General features: G+C 42.3%; 1 protein-coding gene across 2 annotated transcripts in view; it reads right to left on the bottom strand.

Annotated features, from left to right (window-relative positions):
• LOC102031844 (glypican-5-like) overlaps positions 1-22,110 on the bottom strand; it is a 350,144-nt gene extending 328,034 nt beyond the window's left edge. For both annotated transcript variants that reach the window (XM_031060688.1, XM_031060689.1), the window contains exon 1: positions 21,954-22,110. In XM_031060688.1, the coding sequence (XP_030916548.1) occupies positions 21,954-22,062 (109 nt within the window). In that variant the 5' untranslated portion in view covers positions 22,063-22,110. The remainder of the gene's footprint in view (positions 1-21,953) is intronic.
• Positions 22,111-26,075: the final 3,965 nt, after the last annotated feature.

Here is a 26,075-nt window from a genome sequence, read left to right as displayed (position 1 = left end):
TTTTGAGGATGAAATTAAATTAGGTCTCTTGAAATCAAGGTGGCGTACTCACCAGGCTACTTGCTAAGTTGTTCCTACTAAAAGAAAAGAGCCTGAATCCTTTAGACTCCTATCAAAATCCCAAGCTTCAGAAGTCAGCACCTGTCCTCCAAAATCTCCTTGCCAGGAAGCTCTGACTCTTGAATAAGGAATTTTTGAATGAGGAGAATGGGATTACTGCTGGGTTCCTCTTCAGGGACATCATTAACACTCACACTGAATCTTCCCAGCCTGTCTTTTTCTGCTCCACAGTCCTCTACATCTGCAATAGAAAAATCCTTCCCTCTCCTGCAAACTGCAACACCCTCAATCCCCACAGAGTCCAAGCTCCTCTTTGCTCAGCAACTCAGAAACTTTTTCCTTTTCTGAAAGACCTCACCTACCACTGACTGTTCACCTTCAGAAACACAATTTCACCTTTTTCCTCCAAAACTTCACTAGGGAGTCCTGGGATTTCCTCCTCTATCCCTGCAGACACAAAGTGGCATGCAATCTTTCCTCTGTCCCAAAAGCCACAATCCCATAACGCTGCACTTGCAGATGAAATAAATCCTGAGTGTTCCATGCCATTCTAACTGCACTCCTGACAGTCTATCCTCTGCACACGCAATTGAAAACACACAGCCAAAATCTCCTCTACTGCTGGAAAGCTCAGTTTTCCACTACCATGGAATTTGAGCTGGAAGACCGACACTAAAGATGCACATCACTGACATGGCACGTGGAAAACCTGGGAGAAGTAAAGCTCTTAAACAATCCCCTGAGCATTTCTGAGCAGATTTCTGTCGGAGCATTCCTGAGATGATTCCTTGTCACCTTTATTTCAAAACATCCCATAGGAAAAAAGTATGAAACCCAACTCTGTCCACTCCCATGCAATAACTTCATCCAGTTTAGAGGAGAACAGTCTTTAACTGAAAATTGGGACTGGAGTAGACACCAATAAGAGCAGACATGGCACTAAATCCTGTTCCTGAGGTCTTACCTGTGTGCTTCTAATTCTGCCTTCAAGAGTCTCTGTGTGTGCAGAATCACAGCCTACAAGGTCTCTGCTAACAGATTTAAATCATGGCCATAACACATTTGTCCTACCTGTATTTAAAGCTCTGGAACTAATATAATATAACTATAGAGTATACTATATTATTTATCATATATATAGTATTTTATATATACAGTAGAATATAATGATATTAATAACTATTGCTTATATTTTCTTTTTCACTGGGACCTAAACAGTTAAAATAGTTTGATTTGAAAATACACTTCCAAATTTATAAAAACAACAAAAAAAAGACATCACTTTCTTTTATTAGAAGATGTACTGATTGAAGAGAATATGTCAGAGAGTACTAAAAAACCCAAAGAAATCATCAACAGGCAACATGAGTTACTGTACTGCCAAAAAACACTAAAACCAACCTAGTGCAACAATCCCAGATTTATTGGTCTGGAAAGAATAAAGAGCCTCTCGAGCCAAGAGATGTTAGTGCGTTAAGAATTGCACTGGATCAAAACACTAGATATAATTTCACTAAGGGGAATCATTGAGGAGCATGGAATTTACATGGGGTTTCTCTACCCAGAACACATGAAGTCAGCATCTGGCTTCTTTTATTAAAAGTAGCATTTTTTTTGCCTTTTTCTTAAATTTTTTTTTTAATATCTCATTGTTACGCCCTGTAGCCAAAACCATTTTATTCTGCTGGCAAACATGTTCAATGTGGATTTAATAAATAATATGACTGGGAAAGTAGTTAATAAATATAATTTTTCACCAGGAGATTCTGCTGCCTACAGTGAGAAGCTATCCAAGGTTAGTTTGAGACACTGACATGTGCCTGGTATGTTGTTTTGGACTGGGTTTTCTTACCAACAAGGCACCAGGCCCATGACTTTTGATGTCCCAAGAGCAGCATTTTGATTTGAAAATGCAGTGAGTGCCAAGTGCTGCTCATGCTGATCTAGGTGGGATTTTTAGCTCTATTTTTCTGGAATTCTAACATTATCAACAGGAGTCTTTTGACTGCAGGTGTAACTGCAAAGCAGACGGGTTCTGTTCCAGGGAAAAACAGATCTGTTTAGTCAGAGATGCTGAAGAACATACACAGAGTTAAGATTCAGTCTGGCTCTGATTTGAATCAAGTTGATGAATTGTAAATAGAAACACTCTAATCCCACACAGGGACAGCAGGGAACTCCCAGAGCCCCTCTGATATGCTGAATGGGTTCTTTTAGAAAGGAATGCCATACTTCAAGAATGCTGATTGAAAAAAAAAATCCTTTTCCATAAAAAAATAGGAGGAGGGCATTTTCTTTTTTTTTTTAAATTCTCCCTGGCACCAGCCAAAGATACGCACACAGAGTTTTGATGAATTCTGTTCCTCAATTTATAAGCAACAGTGTCTCCACACTACACAATGTTCATGTGCCTTATCTCAGTGTGTTTTTCCAGCTATTTAACAGATCACACAAGGTTGTGGCTCAGACCTTAAAAGTAAAGATACTGCATGTGGAAACCTCCTGGTGAAAATGAAAGGAAATCACAAGGCACAGTCTTTTGGGTCAGCAGATTATATGGGTTCAGATTTGCTGGTGTCAGAATTATTACTTACATTTTGGAAACAAATTTTAAGCAGAATGTAAGTTGTTCACCCACTTTTTTTTATTATTATTATTATTATTATTATTATTATTATTATTAATTTCAGAAATGGTTTGGTGTGACCCTCACATAGTTTTCAACTTGATCTCTAATTTGATGCTGATTGACCCCTATCCAAACTCAGAATAATTCTGAAATAAATTCTGGGACTTGTTCTGGGTTACAAGTTTTTAGAAAACAAAACAAAACAAAAAGACTGTACAGCTGAAGTTTTCACATGGTTTTCCACTGTAAAGGATACTCATGTTAGTTCTCTATAATTGCCACTTCTAAAACATCACATAATTAATTAATACATTTTAACCTGACAACACTAAAAGGTTCTCAAAACAAAGTGGGATGAAAAATATTTGGAACTTTATTTTATATTATATGCATATTAGAAGATTAATTACTTTTTTTTTTAAATTGAAGAGTAAAACTCTTTAATAGCTAAAATGCCAAGGTCCTCTCTCGTGCAATAAGCACAACCTGGGATAAAATCAAAAGCAGAATCTAAACAGAGTCCAAATTTGAAAATAAAAGAATGAACACATCCACAGTTCTCTATGCTTATAAGCTTCACTGGAAACAAAAACAACCAACCACAAATAGCATCCAAATACTAACAAGGAAAAGCCTTTTCTCACTTACAGCTCAACACAAATCTTAAAACCATTTCAGATAAAATTTCATTTCCCTAATCACGGATCAACAACTGCATCAGTTTTAAATAGCAACCCAAGGTGAGAATGTGTCCAAATTACTCTAAAGGTCATCATAAAGGCTTAATTCCATTTTTGTATCCAATTTTTTATTTAAACAAATTGCCATGCATGCGAATCTGAGAAATTCAAAGGTTAGCGTGTAAATAGACTTGAGTTACTTCACTCAAGAGCCCTCAGGCTGCTGAAACTCATATCCTGGCAGACCAATAAAACTTGTATGAAATCAAAATGTTTGATCTCCAGAATGCTGAGTTCTTTGGTCCCAGGCCAATAAAGAATCTAACCATGTGTCTGTCTGTCTATCTTTAAAGCACATGAATCCAGGGCTGACCCTGACTTGTGCAGCCAGTGAGCCACAGCAAATGGCTGTGGAAGGAAGATGAGAATGAGGAGTTGTCCTGAGGCATCCAGAAACTTATTTGACAGAACAACAATATACTGAGTGTTCAGATTCTTTTTCAGACAAACTGGACTGTGCAGCACAGCCCTCCTAGGCTGGAAGACCCCAAGCATCTTCAGGTGAAGTGCTGCACACACTGAGTGCCTGTCTTAGGTTGAAAGATTTATCGGGGGGTGTGTTCTACCACCATCTGTCAGAGCTGGGGCAGTTCTCTGCTGTCCATGGGGCAGTTTTTTCTTTATCTCTCCCACAGCCAACCCTCCCTCCAGGAGATCTCTGCTGTCCATGGCCACTGAGTGTCCCTGCAGGGCTGATCCAATTCCAGCATCCCATGGGGAGATGCTGCGCCCAGGGGAGGAGCCAAGCATTCCTACCTGGATCCAATCTGAGCCTGGAGCAGCACAGCAGCCTTTGCCCAGTGCATTGCCAGAGGAGCAGCTTTCTGCTGCCCTGCATTGCCAGAGGGAGCCCAGGCCCATCTGCAGCAGCCCTGGAGCTGCAGAGGAAAACTCCCCCCTTGTGCAGGATCCCTGCTCCAGCAGCAGCACAGCTGGCACTGCAGGAGGGCTGAGCCCCCATGGGATGGGGCTGTGCCACCTCCCCTATTCTGACTCTGTCAGGGTTGTTTTGTATTACTGCATTGGATATTTTTTATTTTCTTCCCTAGTAAAGAACTGTTATTCCTATTCCCACATCTTTGCCTGAGAGCCCCTTAATTTCAAAATTACAGTAATTCAGAGGGAGAGGATTTACATTTCCATTTCAGGGGAGGCTCCTGCCTTCCTTAGCAGACACCTGGCTGTTCAAACCAAGACAGTGCCATGTTCTGCCCCAGCTGAGGCTGAGCCCAGCCCAGGACGACCCCAGCTGTGATGACACTCCTGAAGGGTCACACAAAAAACTGGGTAACTGCATGGAAATGCTCTCAGGAGATTGAAAGCTAAATGTGGATGGGAGGACACCACAGGGAGGGGGTGGCTAACCAAGCCCACTCCCCACTCCTGGCATGTGCCTGGACAGCCCTGGCTACTCCCTTACCTGGGGACTTTTCTCTTGGGAAGGGCAGAGATACTGTGAGATTTTGGCCAGGGGTGAGGGGCTGAGCTCAGCTCTACTCGCTCTCAGTACTAGTTTAAAAGCAAACCAGTAAGAGTTTCCAAGCCAGAACTACAGTATAATAGGAAAATTAAAATAAAGGCAAAAAACACTGGCCTAAACTGACAGAGTCAGGATACAGCCTGGCACCCTGTTGGTCAGGGTGGTGGTAGCAGTCTCATTCAATGGTGGCTGCAGCCCTGCTGGAGGGATAGATGTGGTTCTCTTGATCCTGCAGAAGGGTCTGGTGCTCCTCTGAAGGCCCAGTGGTGGTTATGTAGCTCTTGTTCCCTGGCAATGCAGTAGGTGAGGGCTGGCTGTGGTGTTCCAAACCTCAGACTATATCCAGGTAGGAATGCCTGGTTCCTTTCCCTGGTGGAGTGTCTCACAACAGGATGATGTAATTCTACCAGTCATGCAATGAGATTTGATGGCCCCCTAGCAGAAGGTATCCCCTGGAGGGAGGTATCAGGGATGAGTCATGGAAGGGATAAAGAACACTGCCCACCTGGTTTTAACAGCTTAGGGAGATGGTGATAGATTACAGACTTTTGGTTACACCTCACACTGTGACAGTCAGCATCACAGGAGGGTGGCTGAGCTGCTCCTCACTGCAGGGAGAATTCAGTGCCAGGGCCAGAGCCCAGCCCTGCACTGCTCCTCCTGCCCTGGGTGAGCCTGGGCTCGTGAAGAGCAGCCGTGGCTCTGGGACCTCACCAACACCCAGTCTGACTGGGAAGGAGCCTCACCATCCATCCAGGGGCCTCAGGGGAAAACCTGAACCCAGGACCCCCAAGCCTCCCCCTTCCCAGAGGGCATGTCTCCCTGGCTGCAGACATCTCTGCCAGGAGAAGGGGATTGTCTTCAGAAACTCATCTTGGGTTACAGCACAGTGATCTTTGGCCAGGACAAGCAGGCAGTGATGCTGATGCACATCAACACGTCCATTCCCTTCTCTCAGGCATGGGCATGGAAAGACAATGCATTCTGTCAGCAGCTCTTGGTGCAGAGGTGTGGGGCTGCTTCCCAGCACTTCCCACAGGGAAAGGGCCTGGATACCACACTAACACAGGGAACTGCCTCCCTCACCGTCTCCTCACCCAGCAGCCTTACCCACTGCGAGTACACCCCAAGTCCTCAGAACTCTGAGGTACTGGATAACGTGGCTGGCTTTGTTATTCTAAACAATGCAGATTGGTATATTCACATTTGACTGTGCTTCCATCCTGTCAGGCCTGTAATCTCACCACACAAATTTTTAAGCAACATGCAGTGCCAGAACAGCTCCCTTCTGATCCCTGCTTAAACAGGGCCTTGAGCTGCACCACCAAACCCAGCAGCACATGGCCTGGTGGCACTTGATATGACAGCAGTCCCAAAAGGTGTGTCACAGTGTGTGAGGGGAACAGTGGGTGGGCTGAAGCCTGCACTATGCTTTTAGTATTTCAGTTTTATTGATCTTGAAATAAAAACTCACTAAAACTTGCTATAAAGCCCATCAGTCATAAAATAAGATCAAAAGCAGACCTACAGAAAAGATGTCTGCTTGAGGAAAAGACCTTGATGACAGTTTCAGAAATACAAGAAAGCACATCCTTAAATAATGTTTATAGCCTCAAAACCGCTCTGTTCAGACAGATTATAAAATTAGATAAAACTATCTATTGCCTTGAGTGATGACAGGAAAATGAACATTTCATCCTCTACAGAACCAGGAATCTTCAGATAAGATTTGTCTCTGCCATCACAAGATAAATCACCGTGGGTCTCATGCTGCTGTGATTTACACCAGCTACACCTGGTGCAACTCGAAAGCCTTCACTCAACTTACTCCACCTGCAAGGAGCCATGAAGAGAATCAGTCTTCTGATACAGAGAGATAACTTAAAGATCTTTGAAACCTTCATTAGTTCTTTGCATTTTCCTTGAAGCTGTGCCATACCCAGCCTTATTTTATCTTTGTTATTCATCAGCACGTTATTTCTAAGCCTACACTGCGTAGATGTGCAGGTACGTATTTCTTCTTATACAGCTTTTTCTACTTGTCTTATTTGTCCTTGAATTCTTGGGCATTCCTTTCTGCAAAAGTAAAATCATTGTTGAGGCTAGTCTTGCTGCTCAGACCTAATGAACACACTTAGGAAAAAAGAAAGGGAGGGAGCAACTTTGGTGAATACTTAAAAAAAGAAATGACAAATCTCATAGCCCATTAGAAAATGTCTAGATTACAATGCAAAAAATTACAACAAATTCTGATTCAGACCACTAAAATGACACTTCATGTTCTCCAATAAAGAATACCTGACTCATTAAAAAGCTCCCCTCCATTCTGAAGTTAATTATGCACTCAGAAGAAATGACAGCTCATGCTATCAAGTGCCACATGCACGTGGTTAGGCGTGCAGGAAAGAGAATAACTGACCCACAGGATCCACACACACACACAGCAGCTCCTACCAGCAGGACAGACTGAAATGAGGGGACTTTTCTTCCCTTTAAACCAAGCCCCCAGCTCCAGACTCACCTGCTGCAGAAGCAAACTGCTCAGCAGGGTGAGAGGGATGTCAGGTGCGTGCACAGCAGCCACAGATATCCCAAAACAGAACTGGTGTGGAACAGTAACAGCTTTGCTGGAAGGAAAGCTGGCTGAGGATATTGGAAAAGGAAAGGTTAATAGGGAAGGATGGCATCTGTTATGACATGATTTGATACTCTGGACACAGAATTTTTCAGCCACAGAACTCTGAAGGTCTCAGAGTGAAAACCAGTCCATTTTCCTTCCCCACTGTACTGGCACAGCTAGTGAAACAAAATATCTCTGTTTTGTTTGAACCCTAACCTTCTCTGGTACCCTTTGCAGAAGTTACTCTGCACATTTGAATATCAAAGCACTGGTCTTTTTCCTCCATCTTTTCCAAATTTTGCCACCACGTACAGAAGCAGCAAGAGTGAGGTAGGTGTGATAAACAGTCTCAAAATCTGGAGGGGGGTGGTGGTGACAGAGTATTTTTGCTGCTACATTTAGCATGTAAGCTAAAACGTTAGGAGGTCATAAGAGTAATTTTGTTTTCAACAAAAATTAACTACAGTGGGTTTTGGTTCTTCATACATTTACTTTCTCTGCAGGACTAAATCTCCATAAATTGTATTATTAAATCCAAATAAAAAAGAGAAATGCCTGCCTCTCTTTGCATGTATATATATCAGTACTTTACATTTGTTTGTATCTCATATGTTTTTTTGGCACTTCCTGACTTTCCCGTCCCCCAGCAGGACCTAGTGAATGATCCTTCTCTCAGGAATCCATTTTTGCAGGTTGCCAGGAGGAGGTTTTTCAGTAATCAGTTCAAGCTGGCTCTTGTACCCATTCCAGTTCACTCATTTGCCACTTAACAACATATTCCATGGCACATCCCAATAAAGTAATCTTCACTGGGGAAGCAGGACCCTTCCCTTTTCTTTGGCATCATAATTGAAAAGCTTTATTTTCATTCTGTCCTTGGAGCCAGAGCCCAAGCTCAATTAAATCAATGCAAAGATTATCAGGGTTTTTAACTCCTTCTATACCACAGCCAAGGTGAATGTTATGTTCTGTTTTGTAAAGACTACATACATTTAAATCAGAGAAGACTTTCTCATTCCTGTGTTTGCAGGTAAAAAACAATATTCATCTTGGTAAGAGCTGTTACATCACTCACTGGTACTATATCCTCCTCAAATCTGCCAGCAGTGTTCAGTAGCTTCATGCTCAGGGACAGCACCTGCATGCCTGAAAGCTCTCACCTTCATGAGAGTTATAAATATCAGCCACTGCCACATAAATCCTGACAGTGACTCCAGGACAGCAGTGGCTTCAGCAGGGACTTCTCAAGGAAACACTTCTGAATCACTGAAATTCCCATTACTCCCAGTGCACAGATGCACTCTTCCATTATCCCCAAGGGTACTGAAATTAGTTACATATATGAAGACTGACATATTCATAACTAATCCCAAACAATCAACAGAGGAGCAGTCTGGGTTAAAAGGATTCTCCCTTCTGCAGCTGGTCTGCTGTTTCTTTAATTTCACATTCGTTTGCTAGTGCCCCCAAACATTAACTTTTTTGCAATAAATTTGGTGGCTTTCACATTTTCTGACCATTTTTTTCCCAGCTGACTATACTTGAAGAAGTTAGTATTTCTGGAGTGTTAAGTTTAAAGCATTAAATCAAATTAAAACTATTCCTTAAATTTAGATATTTATATTTGTACCTTTAGACCTACTCCCCATTCTGTGTGCCATTATTTTGTCTGCAGTGTTCCAGCATTTTATACCTCATGTTTACAACTACCACGTGCTCCTTTTCTGCCAAGTTTAGTGAAGAAGGAAGGATGAAATGTGCTACAGGAGGTGAGTCCTGCCAAACCCCAACAGCCTCTTTTCACCCCATTCACTCTGGAAAACAAAAAGTGCCTCAGATTGAGCAGTCTGTAAGAGCACTTCAGAGACCCACACATCTCTGTGCTTTTAAAATATAAAAGTTTCTCATATTTAATGTTAATTGCACACCTTTAAGACTGGCATCTGGATCATTTCCTGCTGAGTGAGATGCAGAAATAGCCCTGATTTTTGACTTCTACTCCACAGGAAAACATAAAAATCAGCTCTTTGCCACATGTAAAAACTTCTCCTTAGAGCAATCTGCACAGGTAGGAACAGAAGGAAGGTATTCCAGAGAGATTGAGCCATATTTTCTGTTAGGACTTTCACACAACCACCTGGCCCAAAACTGCTGGGAGAGAAAAGGAGGATATCACACATGAGGAAGTGATTAAATGCATGTAGAAAAGACATTCTAGCTTGGATAACTGCTTTCTGCCTGCTGGTCAGCTGTTATTTCTCAGAATGCTATTTATCCACCCAAAATTCCTGCCTAGCCAGATGTATGAGCACTGTTCTTGGGTGGAACAGGACCCTGCAGCTGGGCTGGGCCAGGCTAAGCCTGGTCATGGAGAGAAGGAATCAGGAGAGGCTCCCAGAGCAGTGAGCTCTGTACAAGGTGGCACCACAGGGGCACAGGGCTTCAAACATTCCAGCAATCCCTGGTCATGCATGGAAAATGCAGATACTACCAAGAAGCCTTCTCAGAACACAGCTAAAAGGGGCAAAAGGAGATCTACAAGTTCCATGTCTCCACATGTGCAAATCTAAAATCCTGGTAGCAGAGACACACAGTGGATTGTTATGAAAAGCATCTACTCCTGTCCACAGCCTTCTGTTTACAATAAATGCTATGAAACCCAACAAAAGCAATAACAGAAAGGGTAAAGAAATTATTATATCCCCTACAGACACACCTCTTTCCCACAGCAATCTAAAAGAGGCTGAAGGAAGCTCTCACAAGCATTTGACAGAACAAATCCGAAAAAAGTTACGCAACTGCAAAACAGTCATGGCAAAAAGGGTAAAAACTGTTAAAGCTCTTCTTTCTGTTAAGAATCCACGAAGGTTTGCATCAATACTTACCTTCCAAATGTAAAACATCTCATCTTAGCATGGTACAAAGACAGAAGTCTCAATACAAGAAAATGAAGAGAGCCAATCTCAAGCCTTTCTCTTTCCACTGAAAAGATTCAGAGCAGATGAAGTTATTTTCAACAGGAAAAAAACTGTTTAATCCTTTCACATCTGAGAAAAAACACTCTTTGATTGTTATGAACAGGCCTGTAGGGCTGAGGGAAGGATCTGGGAGTATGCAGGGAAGACAAGCCCCATGAATTCCTTACTTCCATGTTCTATTCTTACACTGCTTTCACTCGGATTCACTCCAAAGCCCAGAGCTCCTCCACATCAAGCCTGAAGAACAGGAGGAGGGTGGAGTGGTTTTGGTTTGTTAATTTAAGATTTTTTTAATCTTGAGATTTTTTCATTAATGTTTTGATGAGCATGGTGGGCTTTAGTGTTAGTTAACTATTACTGTATTTATTTTATTTACTGTTGTGAGATAGGATTAGGAGAAAGGTAAAGTAGGTTTAAAGTTTTAAAAGGGTATAAAAAGTAGTAAGAATTAAATATTTTAGAATACTTTTTTTCTTTTTTTACTGATAATGTAAAGAAATAAAATTTTAAGTTTCAATTTCAATGAGAAGCCTCAAAGCCTCTAGGAAGCAGCATCAATCCTTTTCCCACTGAAATGGATAGGAAATAATGCAGCACATTTTATTTATAACACAAATTTTCCTAATCCCCAAATCTGAATGTAGAGAAAATGTCTTGAGCTTTTTGTCAGGCTGGTGACAATTAAAGAGATTCAGTACTTCATTAAGGAAACCCCAAGTCTCAGGAAAATAGCAAACAAAAGGCACAATCCAATAGCAGCTTCCAGAATATTCACACTCCATCTGCAAGGTCTGAAGTGGAGAAATGCAATCCAAACAGATGTCCATGAAAAAGGCACAGGACCAGGAATCCACTTAATTACTTCAATTAACTTCAAATCTGATATGTTGCACATGTCATTTCACTGATATTTCTGAGGACAGATGGAAAGCCATGTCCATTAAAAATCATATGGAAAAGTCAGTTTTAGTGAGAATTGTGTTGACATACCATGGATTGGAGCAGACAGCTCTACATGGGTATAGCACAGCAGCTACTTGGATATGCTGGCATTTCCTTAGAAATGCCACTCTCCCCACACTGCTGTACACAGGGCTGGTCCAAAGCACCTCTGACACCCTTGCCACTGGGCAATCACAAAAAAAAATCACAAAAAAAGGACACAACCACAAAAGAAACACACCAGCAGGGTTTGTTTCCTTACCTCCAAAGTCTGCTACAATTCTAAAAACTTCTGAACGTGTTTTGTCTGAAGTAATTTAAAATCAAGTACATCCCTTTTTAAACTAAAGTCTCCTCCAAGCCTGCCAACCCCAAAGCTCTCACTGGTGGGTGACCAGGGAAGCCATGACACTGCAGAGTATCAAGGAAATCATGAGCTAAGGTCCAACATGAATTCTGAAATCTGATCTAAAAATCCCAACATAGCTCAGAATGCTCTCTCTTACACTGAAAAGCACGACCCTGTTGGTTTTGCACCCCCTCCATCTGTCTGTGCTGCTGCCTCTTGTGTTACAGGGATTGTGATCTTCCCAGCACTGCCACAGGGACTTAGGGCTCTATGTGCAGCCCCAGCCCATCAATAAAATACCCCACAGCAGCAGTGAGTCACTTTCTGCCAATAACTGTGCGAAAAGAGAACTTTATTCTCTTTTTTCACAACTAGACACACCTAACAGCTTAGATCAGTAATGCACTGTGCTACACAGCATTATTAAAAGGCACACATTCAAATTACTCTAAAAGCAGAAACAGATTACATCTGCATAACAGATTCACTAATTTGGCTAAAAATCCCAAAATAATCTAAGTCATTCTACCTTTGCCTTCTAAAACAAGGCCAAAAAAGCCCCCAATGGCAGTGTACATGTAAACCTAAAAAAAAAATTTAATTTCCTGAGTACAATACTCATCCACTGAGTCTACAGTTGGCACACTGCAAACTGAAATGCCACCATCACTGGGGCACAGAGCTGAGACTGGAATCTATTTCTATTCCCTGTGCTCCCCTGAACACACTTGCTTTGTGATTCTGCTCTCTTCACCTTGCAGTCCCAGTAATTTTCTTTTTAAGTCTGAAAATGCAACGGTGAAAATGAAGAATTTCCATCCTTTTGCACCCAGTTATCTATAAGGTTTTTACTCCTATTTTTATTGAACTGCCCAGCATTTACAATATTGCAGTACCAATACTCTTGCTCAAAAAAATCTACAATTTTGGATCCAGAAATGGCCTAAGAAAGTGCCTCTCCTGTTTTCAAATTCACAAGAAAAGGGCTAACAAAACAACAAAAGGAATTTTTAACAACTGATCATCTTTGGGAGAGAAGGATGTGTAATAAAAAGCTGAATTATCATTGAAATACTCCCAAACTGGCAGTCAGTGGTCTTTTCATTCCAAAAATCACTTTGGAATAAAAGTAAAAAAACAAAAAATAAATCCTTTGTGCAGGATCTTCACACACTTACACCGTTATTCAGAAATTTGTCAGAACACATTCTTTCTCAGGTCTTCATCCACTTCTTTTTCAAAATGTCAGCCTGACTTTGGCAAGCAAGAACCTGAGCCTCAATTGCAGGGGGAACAACTGGATTTCAGATGATTTCCTGAAGCACTCCCACAGCCAGCAGCAGAGGCCCTGGGCTGAGGGACTGGATGAAAGCAGACTGGGCAGTCATGGTGGGAAATTCCTGATGGAAACACCATGTGAGAACAAAAGGGAAACAAAGGGCGAAAGCCACCCACCTTCTAGAGCACAGGAAGGAGACAACAGAAATTTCACAACAAGGTTGTGAATTAGGTGTGCAGCTCCAGAAGAAAGGACAATAAAGGAGATACCAGGTAACCAAGCCATCAGATTCTTTTGCTCACTTTGCTTTTGCAGGGCTTTTTGGTCTTTTTTTTTTTTTAATGAATGAACACTTTGTCTCCAGCCATCTTTGTGGTTTCTATCTCAACTAACATCTCATTAGTTTGTTGGGCTACGGTTCCACCATGTTTTTCTACTCTGAAAATACAATCCACAGCCTGACAAGGCACTGGAGAGAACAAAGAGGAAGAAAAAGACAAATACAAAACCAGCAGAGGAAATATGGACAGGGATGGAAGATAACTAAATACATGATCACATGATAGATATGCGTGTGTGTATGTTCATTAGATTCCTTGTTGTAGCACCAAGATGCCCTACCCACACTGCCTGAAAAGCAGTTATAAATAGATGATGAAGAGACTCTCCCTGCCCCAAATTGCTGACATTCCAGGCATCAAATGGCAGCCACAGGCAGACAAGCTCAGGAAGAAAGTTTACACGATGATTATCACGGCTAAATGGATGATATCTTATCTGGATGATTTGCTGTTTCCTTTTAAATGTATTTAATGTTTATTTCTCTCACCACTTCGCATGGAATCATCCTGTCCTTTCAAAGCCTCAGGCCAAAGAGTTCCATAAAATCTGTGTTTAATAAATTGAATGTTACAAAGATATCTAAACAATACAGCACTTCTGCTTAGCAGTCAAAGCACTGCAATCCCAGTAACCAGCCCAAAACTTCAATACTGATAAGTGTATAATGATTTCCAGTGTCAGCTTCTGGCAATATTCTCCAGTCATCCACCAGCACAGCTCTGCAGGTGCACTCCTCAGGAAGAACTGCAGCATTTCCCAAAGCAAAGCTGCACTCAGGAACTGCTGTAACAGTGAGCTGCTCACAGTGCTGGGCACTGCCAAGGGTGACTGAGCATTGCCACTGGGATGTTGGGGAAGATGAAACAGGAAAGCCTTATAAATATGATTGTCTGGCAAAAGATTTTGAGAACATAGAAACTATAAGTGAGATTGAAATGAAAGCAAGCTTTGAGATACCTCAGCTACTGAACAACTGGATGAAGGTAATTCCTTTTGATGGAACAACTCCCTCTGCTTGCAGACAGCTCCAAGGGTCAGGGCAGACCCTGCCAGCTGGGCAGAAGGGGCCCAAAGAGGAGTTTTTATGGTTTAAAATGTAACACAGGATGGTAATGTAGTGATTCTTATAGGCTGTATGTAAATGCTATAGAATTTGTATCTTGTACTAGATTGGTTAGTGAGAATTAGAATATTCAACACAGAAGATTTATGGTATCGTAACGGGAACCTCACTCTCTTACCCGTTTTGCTCTCTTATGCTTTTACTCTCTTACTCTCTCATCCTCTCTCCCCCTCTCTTCTCTCAGTCCTGCTCTGAGCTGTGGCTGGCAGCTCCCAGCAGGGCCCTGCACCCAGGCCCTGTGCAATAAACCCCAAATCCCAGCAGGGCCCTGCACCCAGGCCCTGTGCAATAAACCCCAAATCCCAGCAGGGCCCTGCACCCAGGCCCTTTGCAATAAACCCCAAATCCCAGCAGGGCCCTGCACCCAGGCCCTTTGCAATAAACCCCAAGCTCCACGACCTGGCTCCAGAGATCTCTGCTCTCTCTCCATCCTGACTGTGCAACCCCACAACGCTCCTACCCTGGATAAAAGGTGATTTCAGTCTAATAGGTAAGATTTAATGGAGGGGTTTCCTATGTTTAAGGAGAAATCCACTATTAACAACACAGTCCCCAGCTGTAGTTACCCTATAAAGACTTAGGTGGATGTGATCATTACTGAATTTGGTTTGCAGGACAGTGATTTCCATTCTACAGCTAGAATTAAGCATCCTTCCTAGGTTTTCATTTATTTTTATTTAAATTCATCAGAATTTTGTTATTTCCTCCATTATTCTTCTGATTTTTCCTGTATTCTTTTAAAGACTTGTGATTTTCTTCCTAACAAGCTGCCCAAATGACAAGCAGCAGCCAAGGGATACATTAATGCAATCAGAAACACACAGAAATTACCAAGACCAACAGGTATTTACATTCCAGAGGAGTCAGAGATGCTGATTAAACATCAGAATCACAGGTGGATAAATCCTGGCAGTGAAGGCACAGAGAATCTTTACAGCTCACACATCTCTAACGTGAAAGGGAGCACAGGAAAAGCCAAAACTGTTCCCATTTGAATTTTTATACTGGGAGGAAAGGCTGGAATTACTGGCCTGTAATTACTACTGCAGCTGACATTTAGATCCCAGGCAGCATGGGTTACAGTGGAAAATACAGGCTGAAAGGTATACTTTAGATTCAGGAGGGGAGCACTATCAAGGAAACACAGAATGGGATCAGTAGTTTGATTAGGGAAATTATCTTTTCAGTACAATTTAAATAACCTTGAAAAAACAGTGAAAGCCATACAAAACCGTCAGATACCTGCTTTTTGTAATGTACCCTATGGGAAATGAAACAGTATGGGAAGAATCTAGAGGCACACAGTCTGACAGGACATGAGAGGCTGGAATTAACTTCTGCACAAGCTCATTTTGTGTTTAATAGGCACTACAGGAAAATTTTAAAGGTAGATTGTATTTAAAGGTTTTATTTGGGGCTTTTCCCTATTTAATTTTCAACCTGTACACAGAAATAAAATTTCTTAACTATTCATGGATAGTAGATCTCAATGATTTCAATTTCTATGAAAAATGGGACAATATCATATTGTTGACACCAAGTAAGAAACATATTAATTCTTTCAGTAATGTACAGCATGAAAGCATCAATCTGAATCTAGAATCCTGACAAAAATGTACACACAACTTCTGAAAAGGTATTACTCCAAAGCACCACATGTAGTCTTTCAGCCAAAAAGAAAATACCACCTCACACCATTCAGAAAGTTTAGAGACAGAACACATAAGCTGCACAGAGAGTTCAATAATCTCCATTCACAATGTAATGTTAATATTTACTCACAGTCCCTGGCCCCCACCAAGATTTTCTTTTAATTTTGCACATTCAGGAGATAAAAGGTGAGGGCATTAGGGAACAGCACATTGCAAACCTTTTATTTTGCTAAGAGAAGGACAATTACAGGAAAGAATTTAACACCCCCTTCTACCACTCCACATGCAAAGACTGAAATCTTAGCAAAGCCCTGGGCTCTAAAACCATACATGGCACATAGAAGATAAAATCGTATAGGCAATAATAGATTTGTAATGGTAAAATTTCAGGATCAATGGACATGGAACAAGTAGGCAGCGTGTTTAAATCAGGAGACCTAAAGCACAATTAAACAGCATCAGCACGTAGTCAACATTGCCAATTCTGCTGTGGCAACCAAAAGAAGGGAATTAAGGGACATTGAGCCCAAAATGGAATAACAGAACTGAGATTATGGATGTGTAATTCAAACAGAAGTGTGTAATATCATGTGGAGGAAAACTTAAGAGTTTGGGGTTTTAGAATATAGTCATATCTATAAAGCAAGATGGAGGTTTTAGGGCAGAGACTGGTCCTTCTTCTTTACCTCCTTCTTCCTGGGTTTGGGTGGTGTTTTGTCACTGGACATTTTGTGCCTTGTTTATGAAAGACTGCAGAACTCCCTGCTGTGAGACTGTAACTTCAGCCCAAATGTCAGCAGAGCACAACACAAGTGGGAAGGGGTGGGGAACAACTTGTCTGAGTGAATGACCCAGCAGTACAGGACTACAAAAACCTACTTAGAAAACAACACTTCTGCATTTCTGTAATCCAGCAGTAAATAACAGGAACCAGAAGCACTAGTGGTGAGCTTTGGCAGGTTTCTGCTGGTGATGGTTGGTCTTTTTTTAAACAGCTCATCGATTTTGGACTGCATCCATCTCAGCATTGTGGCTACACTTGATGCAGTAATTTACTTCAAACCAGAGTGCACTTCTATAGCCAAGTCTTTGTTTTGTAAATGTCATTGCACTTCAACACCACTAACCAGACACCCCTATTTCAAGCTGATATTCCTAAATTCAGTAAAAATAAGTATCAGGAACACTGAAAGAGAGCCAAATGAAAACAGAAAATGTTTTTGACTCCGCACAGCCCTGAGTGCACTGTAGTGTATTATTCCCTTCTGAAGAGTTTGGATCAGTTGATTAATGGGCCCACTGGTGTTATCCATCCCAAGATCCCCTGAAACCATCCAGTCGTGGAGGTCAAACCTCCCCATGGAGGCTTTCAGAGGAAAATCTTTGTGCTTTAGGACTTTATGGATAAACAAGGCATTAACTTTCAGGCATTTTACTGACAACCAGAAGTCCTGGACTGCTACAACAAGCTTCCCTTTCTGTCATTCATGTCCTTCCCAAGTTTCCTGCTGGGATCAGACGGCAACAGGGCAAACCAATGTGCATGCACTGCAAGGTCAGGGCACCTGCAGCTGTTAGAAACTGCAGCAAGGTGCTTTCCCAACCAGCACCTTCCCATTCTGTAGAAAGCAGAAGGTGAGCACAGCTTTGCCAAAGCCTGTGGGTTAGAAGTGAGAAGAACAGAGCTCCAAAGCTCACCCTCCCTCCCAGAGGTGGGAGAACACTGGAACTGGTCCCAGCACCCGACCCTCAAGGTCAGATGAATGTCATTTCAGAAAAGCAAGACAAATTACAGCTTTATGACCAACAAGCTTTGTTCATGGAAGCTTTCTCTTCAGAGATTAAGTGAACAATCCCTATTGCCATTGTAAAAACAAGTGCAGAGAACAGTAATTCTTTTAAACCGTTGAGCTCGAAGTTTTTCACCCTATCTCCAACAGCTGCTAATTTGGTGACTGAAAAGTGATGTAGGTTTAAAAGCATCTTGTTCTGCCTCTATGCAGAGACCATCAGCAGAACAAATAAATTATCAGTGTTTGGATTCTCATTACCTCAAATTAGCCTCAGCACACGATGACAGGAGCAGAGCCAAGCTGTCTGTGGGTCCTTATGTGGCACCTGTTAGCACTCCATAAAGGACACAGAAAAGGGAGGCCAGGTTCTCTCTGCTGTCTGAGCACAACAAAGCTCTCCTGACAGACTATCCATACCTCTTCTGACAGCAACTTTCAGCCTGCACACCCACACTGCCCCTAATCCATTAACAATGAAGTACTTGCCACACTTCAAGTGTCCCCAAGGGGTGCAGGGACTGCGTGAGGAAAATGGGGCAGGGATGGATGACTCTGCCAAATAACAGGTACCATCACCACAAAGACATCCATCTAAAACAATACATTTGTTTACAGGCAAGCCTAAAATAACCACTGTGACAAAGGAAACAGTAAGTTCAGAAGAGAATCTTCTGGTTATCACAGGGGAAAGTGAGATACCAAATGGAAGTGTTCTGTTTCACCATTCATTTAAATAGTTCTGCTGGGCATTTCAGGCTGCAGGAGCAAAGACAGGCAGGCACATCGTTGGCTGGGACAAAGCGACCTGCTCCAAAATGCACCCACAACAAAGCCAGCTGTGCAGAGCCAGAGGCTGACAGGGAGGATCATCACAACAGGCACATTCCCCTCTGTTACACTGCTCCTCTTACAGCCTGCATCACTCACTCATCTCATGCCCTTCCTCCTCCTTGCCTGTGATTGCATTTGGAGCAGTCACACATCTGTGGAGGGACTAAAACCATGGCTATGACCTCAAGGCTACACCATGGACCAGAACATGAAGAGAATTAAATACATCAGCTTTCCATGAAGCCCTCCCACAGGCCCTGCTTGCATTCAAGCTGCCAGAGCCCCAGATTTTGTGTCCCTGTATGGTTTTGCAGGAGCTGATTGTGATGCTGTGCCTCCCAAGCAGCCAGCTGGCCCTTCCACTCCCCTGTGCTGCTTCTCATGGGGAGGGCATTTGTCACTGCAGTTGGTGCCAGTGGGGCTCTTCCCACTGAGATCAGTGCTATGAGCACCTGAGACAGGCATTCAAGCAAAACCCATCCATGCACAGGCTGGATTTAGTAAAGTGCTGGAGCAAAAACACTTGCTAACATTGGAAACTTTAAAGGGGAAAAGTAGTGGGACAACCTAGTAGTGCTGAAGTTGTCCATATAAATGGATTGGGCACTAGCCCAAATACAACAAGCCTGCCCACAGCTGTGATATATTTAATCAGGTCTTACAGACTAATTATCCTGCACAACTAAATCCGTCTGTGAAAATTGTCTTATTTCAGCAGTGGGCAAAGCTACTTAAATAACATTTTCACTTTCAAGAAGAAAACCCCAAACAGTATCTCTTCAAGTCCAAAATACCCACAGCCAACTGCAGTGCCAAGGCAATGTAGAGGGAATATTTAACCAAATTCATATCAAAACTCCTACTCACCTGAGAAAAATCCTTAATATTAATACTTGTGGACTTAAATGTCCCCAGAACTGTCTTATGACTTCTTTGAAAGAATATAAGGAGATGATAACTTAAAAAAAAAAGAAACCAACATTCTCTTTGGGTGTCTCCCCTTCCAAAAAAGTTTTCTCTTTTTCCCAATGAAATTTAATTGCCACCACCATGTTCTCAGTGATAGACTACTGAAAATCCATCTCTTACACCACAGTAATCTTGAAAATTATTTCATCAGCATTGGTGTAATATGAACAGTATTGTCTGCTTAAAGTGCATAAAAAGCAGCTTAGATTTCCTTCCCTCAGAAGCAGGCAGCAAGGCTAACTACTGCTTTGCTTTGACTAAACTAACAGTACTAAAAATGTGTATATAGAAAAGTAAATTGTGCATGAAAATTGTACAAGTAAACACCACTCCATACAAATGAATAAAGTGCTACTTTTCAGTAAGTCTGAGTCAGTTCTCCCTGCTGCAAAAAAAACCCCATGTAATCTAAAAAGCATCTGAAAGCTTCTAAAAATCAGGGTTTCCTTTTCTCAGGCTGTAAAATGTGCTGTTGGCACACTCACTTTATCATTCAAAATAGCAACAAGTGAAAACAGACCAAAAGGACAGAGTTAATTCAATGCAAAGATCCTCTCCCTCAGTAAATGTCTCGCACAGCACCACTCTTAGCAACAGAATGTTTGTCCAGCACAAGATAAAGAGAGAGGCTTTTCCCTGACACCTGGGACAAAACCAAAGAACAAAAGCAGCTCCCAGTGCAAGCCAGCAAAGTTACATTTTTCAAGTGTTCCCACCTAATGCAGACAGAAGGCCAGCCACAGCAAGTCACAACAAACAACCTATTTACCCACTTCCAGAAAATGCTTGTAAATTTAAACTGTGTGAAATGTCTAACTACTGCTTTCATTCCATCAAAAGGCTTCATCTGCAAGGGACAAGAAAGCCTCTGGCTTGACCCAAAGGGGCTGCTAGGTTAATCTATTCTGACCTTACCTTTATTCAATCATAATACTGAAAGATTGCTTGAATGAATAACCAGCATTTAACAATGCCAACAGGCACTCTTTCACTACAGTGCTCCTCTCAAGTGCCCTCCAAGCCAATTCTTTAATGAAAGGGGATATCAAACATTTTCAAAAATTAATTATAAAATAAATCAAAAAATGCCATTTCTCACTTGTGGATAAAAAAGGAATGATATAAAAAAAAAAAAAGAAGAAAAATTTTCTCTTGCCCCTTCGTGTCTATTTCAGACTTCCACCATCACTTATTGTCAATTTTTGATAATATGCTGTCTCTTATTAACTGTCAGTCACATATTTTATTTATAGTATTTTCACTCAAATGGGAGAAACCAGACAAAAAAAGATACTACTGATAAAACCTGCCTTCTAACAATAGATCTTAATCACCCAGGCCTCAGCACTTGGTATTTTAATAACTACTGGCTGTGTTTCAGAGCCCCTTCCATGAGGGTGCTCAGCACTGAACACAGCAAAGCAGAGTTAAAATTAAGTACATAATTAGGCCCACAGAGGTCAGTAAGCTACATTCACCACTCACTGACTGATTTAATCACTCAGCTACCATAAGTTTAAAGTTCACAGCCTATGTTTAAATGCCCTTCTAGAGAAAAGCCTGCAGTACCCAACACTACAGTGCAGAGTTCTCCCCAAGCATTTTCCTCCCTGTAGCAGTACAATAACCACCTGCATGAAGGAGCTAAATAGTCTGATATGTGTCTGTTAGAGCAAGGAACTCCTGCATTTTGTCATGAAGCAAGAGCTGTATTCTCATTTGACATATCAGTTAGAGCACTCATTTTTCAGCATCAATAAATAAATGCATCTTCATTTTATGTTCTACACCTGTAAATGGTTTAGCAACACAAGAGAATATCAAAAGGCATGACCAGCAAGCACTGAAAAGACACTTAAAAATGCCTTTAAAAAATCCACACTAAGCCCAGAAACTCCTTAAATCTGTTCCTGATTAGATTTAGGAAGATGCTTAACATACCAGTCAAGATTAAGTGCCATCACCTTTATCCAAAAGTACAACCATCAAAGAAATGGGATTAAGTGCCATCACCTTTATCCAAAAGCACAACCATCAAAGAACTTTATGGTAAGCAAACCATAAGGCAGTGACAAGAGCATGCAATGCAAGAGGAATGAAAACAAAGATAAGAGCTTTCCTTTGAACTGCAGAGAATATTGCTATAAACTATTCCAAATTTCCTACCTTGAAAAGCTGTGATGTGACCAACAATCATGTACTTCAGCTCAAAGTTCAGGGCCTGGATGCTCTGAGCCCTCTCCCTCCGAACTGCTGCCTGGTAACTTTCTTCCATCTTTTTGGTGCAACATGTTGGTGCCCTGTGTTGGCAGATCTGTAAATCTGACTCTTAAAGCAAACAAGAAAAACACAAAAATTAGAAAACTCCTGAGCTCACACCATAAAAGCAATGCATCTTAACATCAGAAGCACCATATTTTAAATTTTGAAACAAGACAAAACCCACAAGAAGTGACAATGTGAAACTCAGCTGTTGTCAGGACACAAAGTTGTGATTATTTCATTTGAGTAACATGACATTATCAGCTGGTAAGTTATTTTACACTCTTTAGAACACTGGGCACAAAAGTCACCTGAACACAGAACAAGAGAATCATGGTCATGAAGATGCACCATCAAAGAGGGAATATTTCCACCATACACTTTGCACTAAAGTTATCAAACTTGAACATGTGAGTGACAACCTTGCCTCAAATGAAGATCCAATACTCAGCTCTGGTGTGCCTCAAGGAAACACCTATTCACTTCTTACACTAGGGGAACCTTAAAAAAATCTCTGAGCTCCTAGGCAGCTCACCAAAATAAAAAAAATTAAAGGCACTGCAATCACTCTCACCTTGCAACTATAGAGAAAGTTGAAGGCTGATTAAAAACTTCATTCTTGTAGAATGTTTTTATTTTTTTTTAATCATTCCATCTTTGTATGTGTTTCGCACTGCAATCACTCTCACCTTGCAACTGCAGAGAAAGTTGAAGGCTGATTAAAAACCTTATTCTTGTAGAATGTTTTTATTTTTTTAAAAATCATTCCATCTTTGTATGTGTTTTAGTAAGTTTAGTATCCTTGGTAAGGGAACCTACATCACAGAGTTGTGGTGGACACACTCAGGGTTTGTTTGCTCTACACCACAGGACCTGCAGGTGCCAGAAAGGATCTGGTACAGACTGCAGGTGAGTATTTTCTGAAATTCCACAAATACACATTTTTAGAAGGGGAGGAAAAAAAGCAGGAGACTGTTAAGCAAGCAAACCCCAAAGCAGGGGCACACATAAATACCAGAGCCCAAAGAGTCACACAGTATTAAGTGTGACAGTGTGTCAGGGGCTTTCTTCCCTTCCTCCCCTCCACCTCAAGGCAGAAACAGAGGTCCTGAGGGAAAGGGGTCACAGTGTCCATCTCCCTCCCATCCCTCAGGCTCTGGGAAGGAGACAGCCTTTGCCAGGAACACCAGTGGCACACAGGTGGCCAGGCTCCCCACTGGCACCCCAGCACTGGCTGTATGGGACATGAAAACCACCCCAATTCTCCAGACAGACACAATTCCTCCTGAGGGTTTCTCACCCAGGCCATGGCAGAGAACCCAGAGCAGGCCGTGGGATGGAAACATTAATGAACCATCACCTGCACTGCCCCTCACACCTGGGGTTAATGCACACCTTGCAGGTTAATGCACAGCAATGCATAACTGACAGGGATTTAAAACACAAGGATGCACTCAGAAATCAGTAGACCACCCCAAAGGACCAGGCTCTGCTCAGAGCCAGCTCCAGTCAGCAGCTCACTGAGACCAACCCGCAGGGAGGAGCTTCAATAAAAACAACAAAAAAACAAGTTAGCTAAAACATCTCATTTGACTCAAAAATGTTGCTTCCAGTTTTTAGCCACTCTCATTTGAAAGTGCAGCTAATTTATGTCAAGGTCAAAACCAAAGTAAAATATTCCAATTCACTACATTTTTATACAAGTTTGCAAACAAAGATCAAAGTTGTCACAGACTGAGCTGAGTCAGGTACCATTTTGGAGGTGGATTTGTTTCACAGGTCAATCTAATCTCAGAAATGGGAAACAAGGACAGTGTGAAGCCCCAAGCCCCACTGAAGGCCCTGCCAGGAGCAGCAGCAGCAGGAGGGCTGCGCTCGTCACCGGCTGGGCACGCTGGTCCCAGGCTGGAATGAGCTCCTTGGATGGGCTGATTTTAACTTGGATGAGCTCCCTGATCCAGTTCACCCCCTGAACACGTTTGTCCTGTCACAGGAACTGGGGGACAGGGAAGGACCACAGCTCTGAGCCGGCACCAGCAAGGCACCAGTGAAACTGAAATGCAGAGAAACTGCAGAGCAACTCGGTCAGACACAAAGAGTGTCCGAGCACAGGGGCTGGAAGTGTCACTCAGCATCTGCAGGGCTGGGATGCTGACACCCAGAGCATCTCTGCTTATAGATAAGCAATGTATTAGCTGGCTCTCACAATTAAGAGATAGATATTATGTAGATGTATAGTCATGCCATTGCGACATGTCATTCCATAGTCCTCTTTCCCCTCTTGTAATAACCTTAGTAGTCAGACATTCAGAGGAGGCTGGCTTGGTACCAGGAGGGGCAGCAGAACAACACCTGACGTCCAGTCAAGAATCTCCACCAATGGATGGCACAGAAAGAGCTGACTGACAAAACTTTAAGAGGGACTAAAGATATAAAAGGCAGAGCAGCCATTTTGGAGATGAGCCATGTGGCCAGTAGTCACAGGGGGCTCCCAGTGCTGTAATTTTTCCTTTTTTAGTTGTTTGTTGTTTTTGTTGAAGTTTAATAAAATTTTTTAAAGTGAGCAGTCGTTTCCCACAGCAGCCCTCTGCAGTTTTGTTTGACAGGGCTTTGCAAAGCTCAGAGTTGTATCAGGAAAGGTTTGAAACGGCAGGAGCTCTGTGCTGGCCCTGGCTAGGAGGCAACCCATGGCTACCAGAGCTGCCCCTGGCACTGCTCTCTGAACTGAGGCACACAGGAACATGCTTCCCCTCCAGAAAGCTTTAAGGATACTGATATCTCAGCTGGAACTGCACTCCTGGGTTTCCCCACCCAGATATTTCCCCGATGAATGCTCCAGGAGCCTGAGGACTGGGATTTGTTGGTCCAGAGCCAAAAGGACACAGAAGGCACTCCTAAATAGAAACAGCACTAAGCCCCTGACAGTTCAGGAGCCTGATGTAAAACACAGAGCATTGAAGGCCCAGCAAAGAGCCCCAGTCTCCTCACAGGACTGTCAGGTCAGAGCTGCCATGCACACAGCCTGGCAATTTCATTTGCTCCAGCATTAGCCTCAGGGTATCACTTTTAACACAATTATAGAAACCTAATAAAAGGTTTCACTGCTATACGTGCCTGGGTGCTGAGATTAAATTAGAACTCATTAGTAATGTCTTAATGTCTCTAATAACTCAGATACTAATTTTAGTTTATCTCATCTCTTTCATCTTGATGAAGAATACCCTCTCCAGTGGGAAGAGGGGAGGAGCAGGGACAGAGGGGTGGCTGAGGGGCTGAGCGCCCAGAGACAGAGCACCCAGAGTGTGCTGCCCACCAGCCCTAAGGGCAAACTCCTCCCTTCTTTAAGGAACAAAGCCTTCAACGCACCAGAGAGAAAGCACCATTCCTGAAAGTTACCAACAGCATCATTTCAGGATTTCACCCTGCTAATTTCCCTCAAGGACTTGCTTCCCAGCTTTCCTCAAACTGCCCCTCATTTCCTAGCTACTTTGGGAGGAGCCTCTACCTCAGCCTCCCCTTAAAGCAGATCTAAGTACAGAAGAGCTTCATCCAGTCAAGTTTCAAGCACCTACAAAGATCAATCAACAATACCACAACCACTCAGAACCCGTTTCAGTATTTGACTACACTCATGGTAAAATAAGTAAATTAAAAATGTCTATCTGAAGATAATTTCCCATGTTCCAACACACACCTGTTTTTTTCAGCATACAGCCCTGTACCTCCAAGAAGCTGACTCCACTTTCTCTGTTTTCTCCCAAAGGGCAGCATACAGCAGCACAGCCTCCCTTAACCTATATTTTCCTCCAACTGAACAAACCCAGCTCTCTATTCCCACGTGTTCCATGATGGGAGCCCCCTGCTAGATTAACTTTGTGCCACAGATGCACAGCACCTGCATCCAAGGCACCTCTCAATTTCATTTTCTTATGCACTAACTTACTGACAGAGCTGAACACTTTCAACTTTACATGCCTGGGCTTCAATTCCAAAGGGCTTATTATAGCTTTCCTAAAACAAATTAAT

This window comes from Geospiza fortis, unplaced genomic scaffold, assembly GCF_000277835.1.
Source record: "Geospiza fortis unplaced genomic scaffold, GeoFor_1.0 scaffold101, whole genome shotgun sequence".
Taxonomy (NCBI): domain Eukaryota; kingdom Metazoa; phylum Chordata; class Aves; order Passeriformes; family Thraupidae; genus Geospiza; species Geospiza fortis.
The sequence above is the reverse complement of the archived record's forward strand: the minus strand, read 5'-3'. Positions and strand labels throughout refer to the sequence as shown.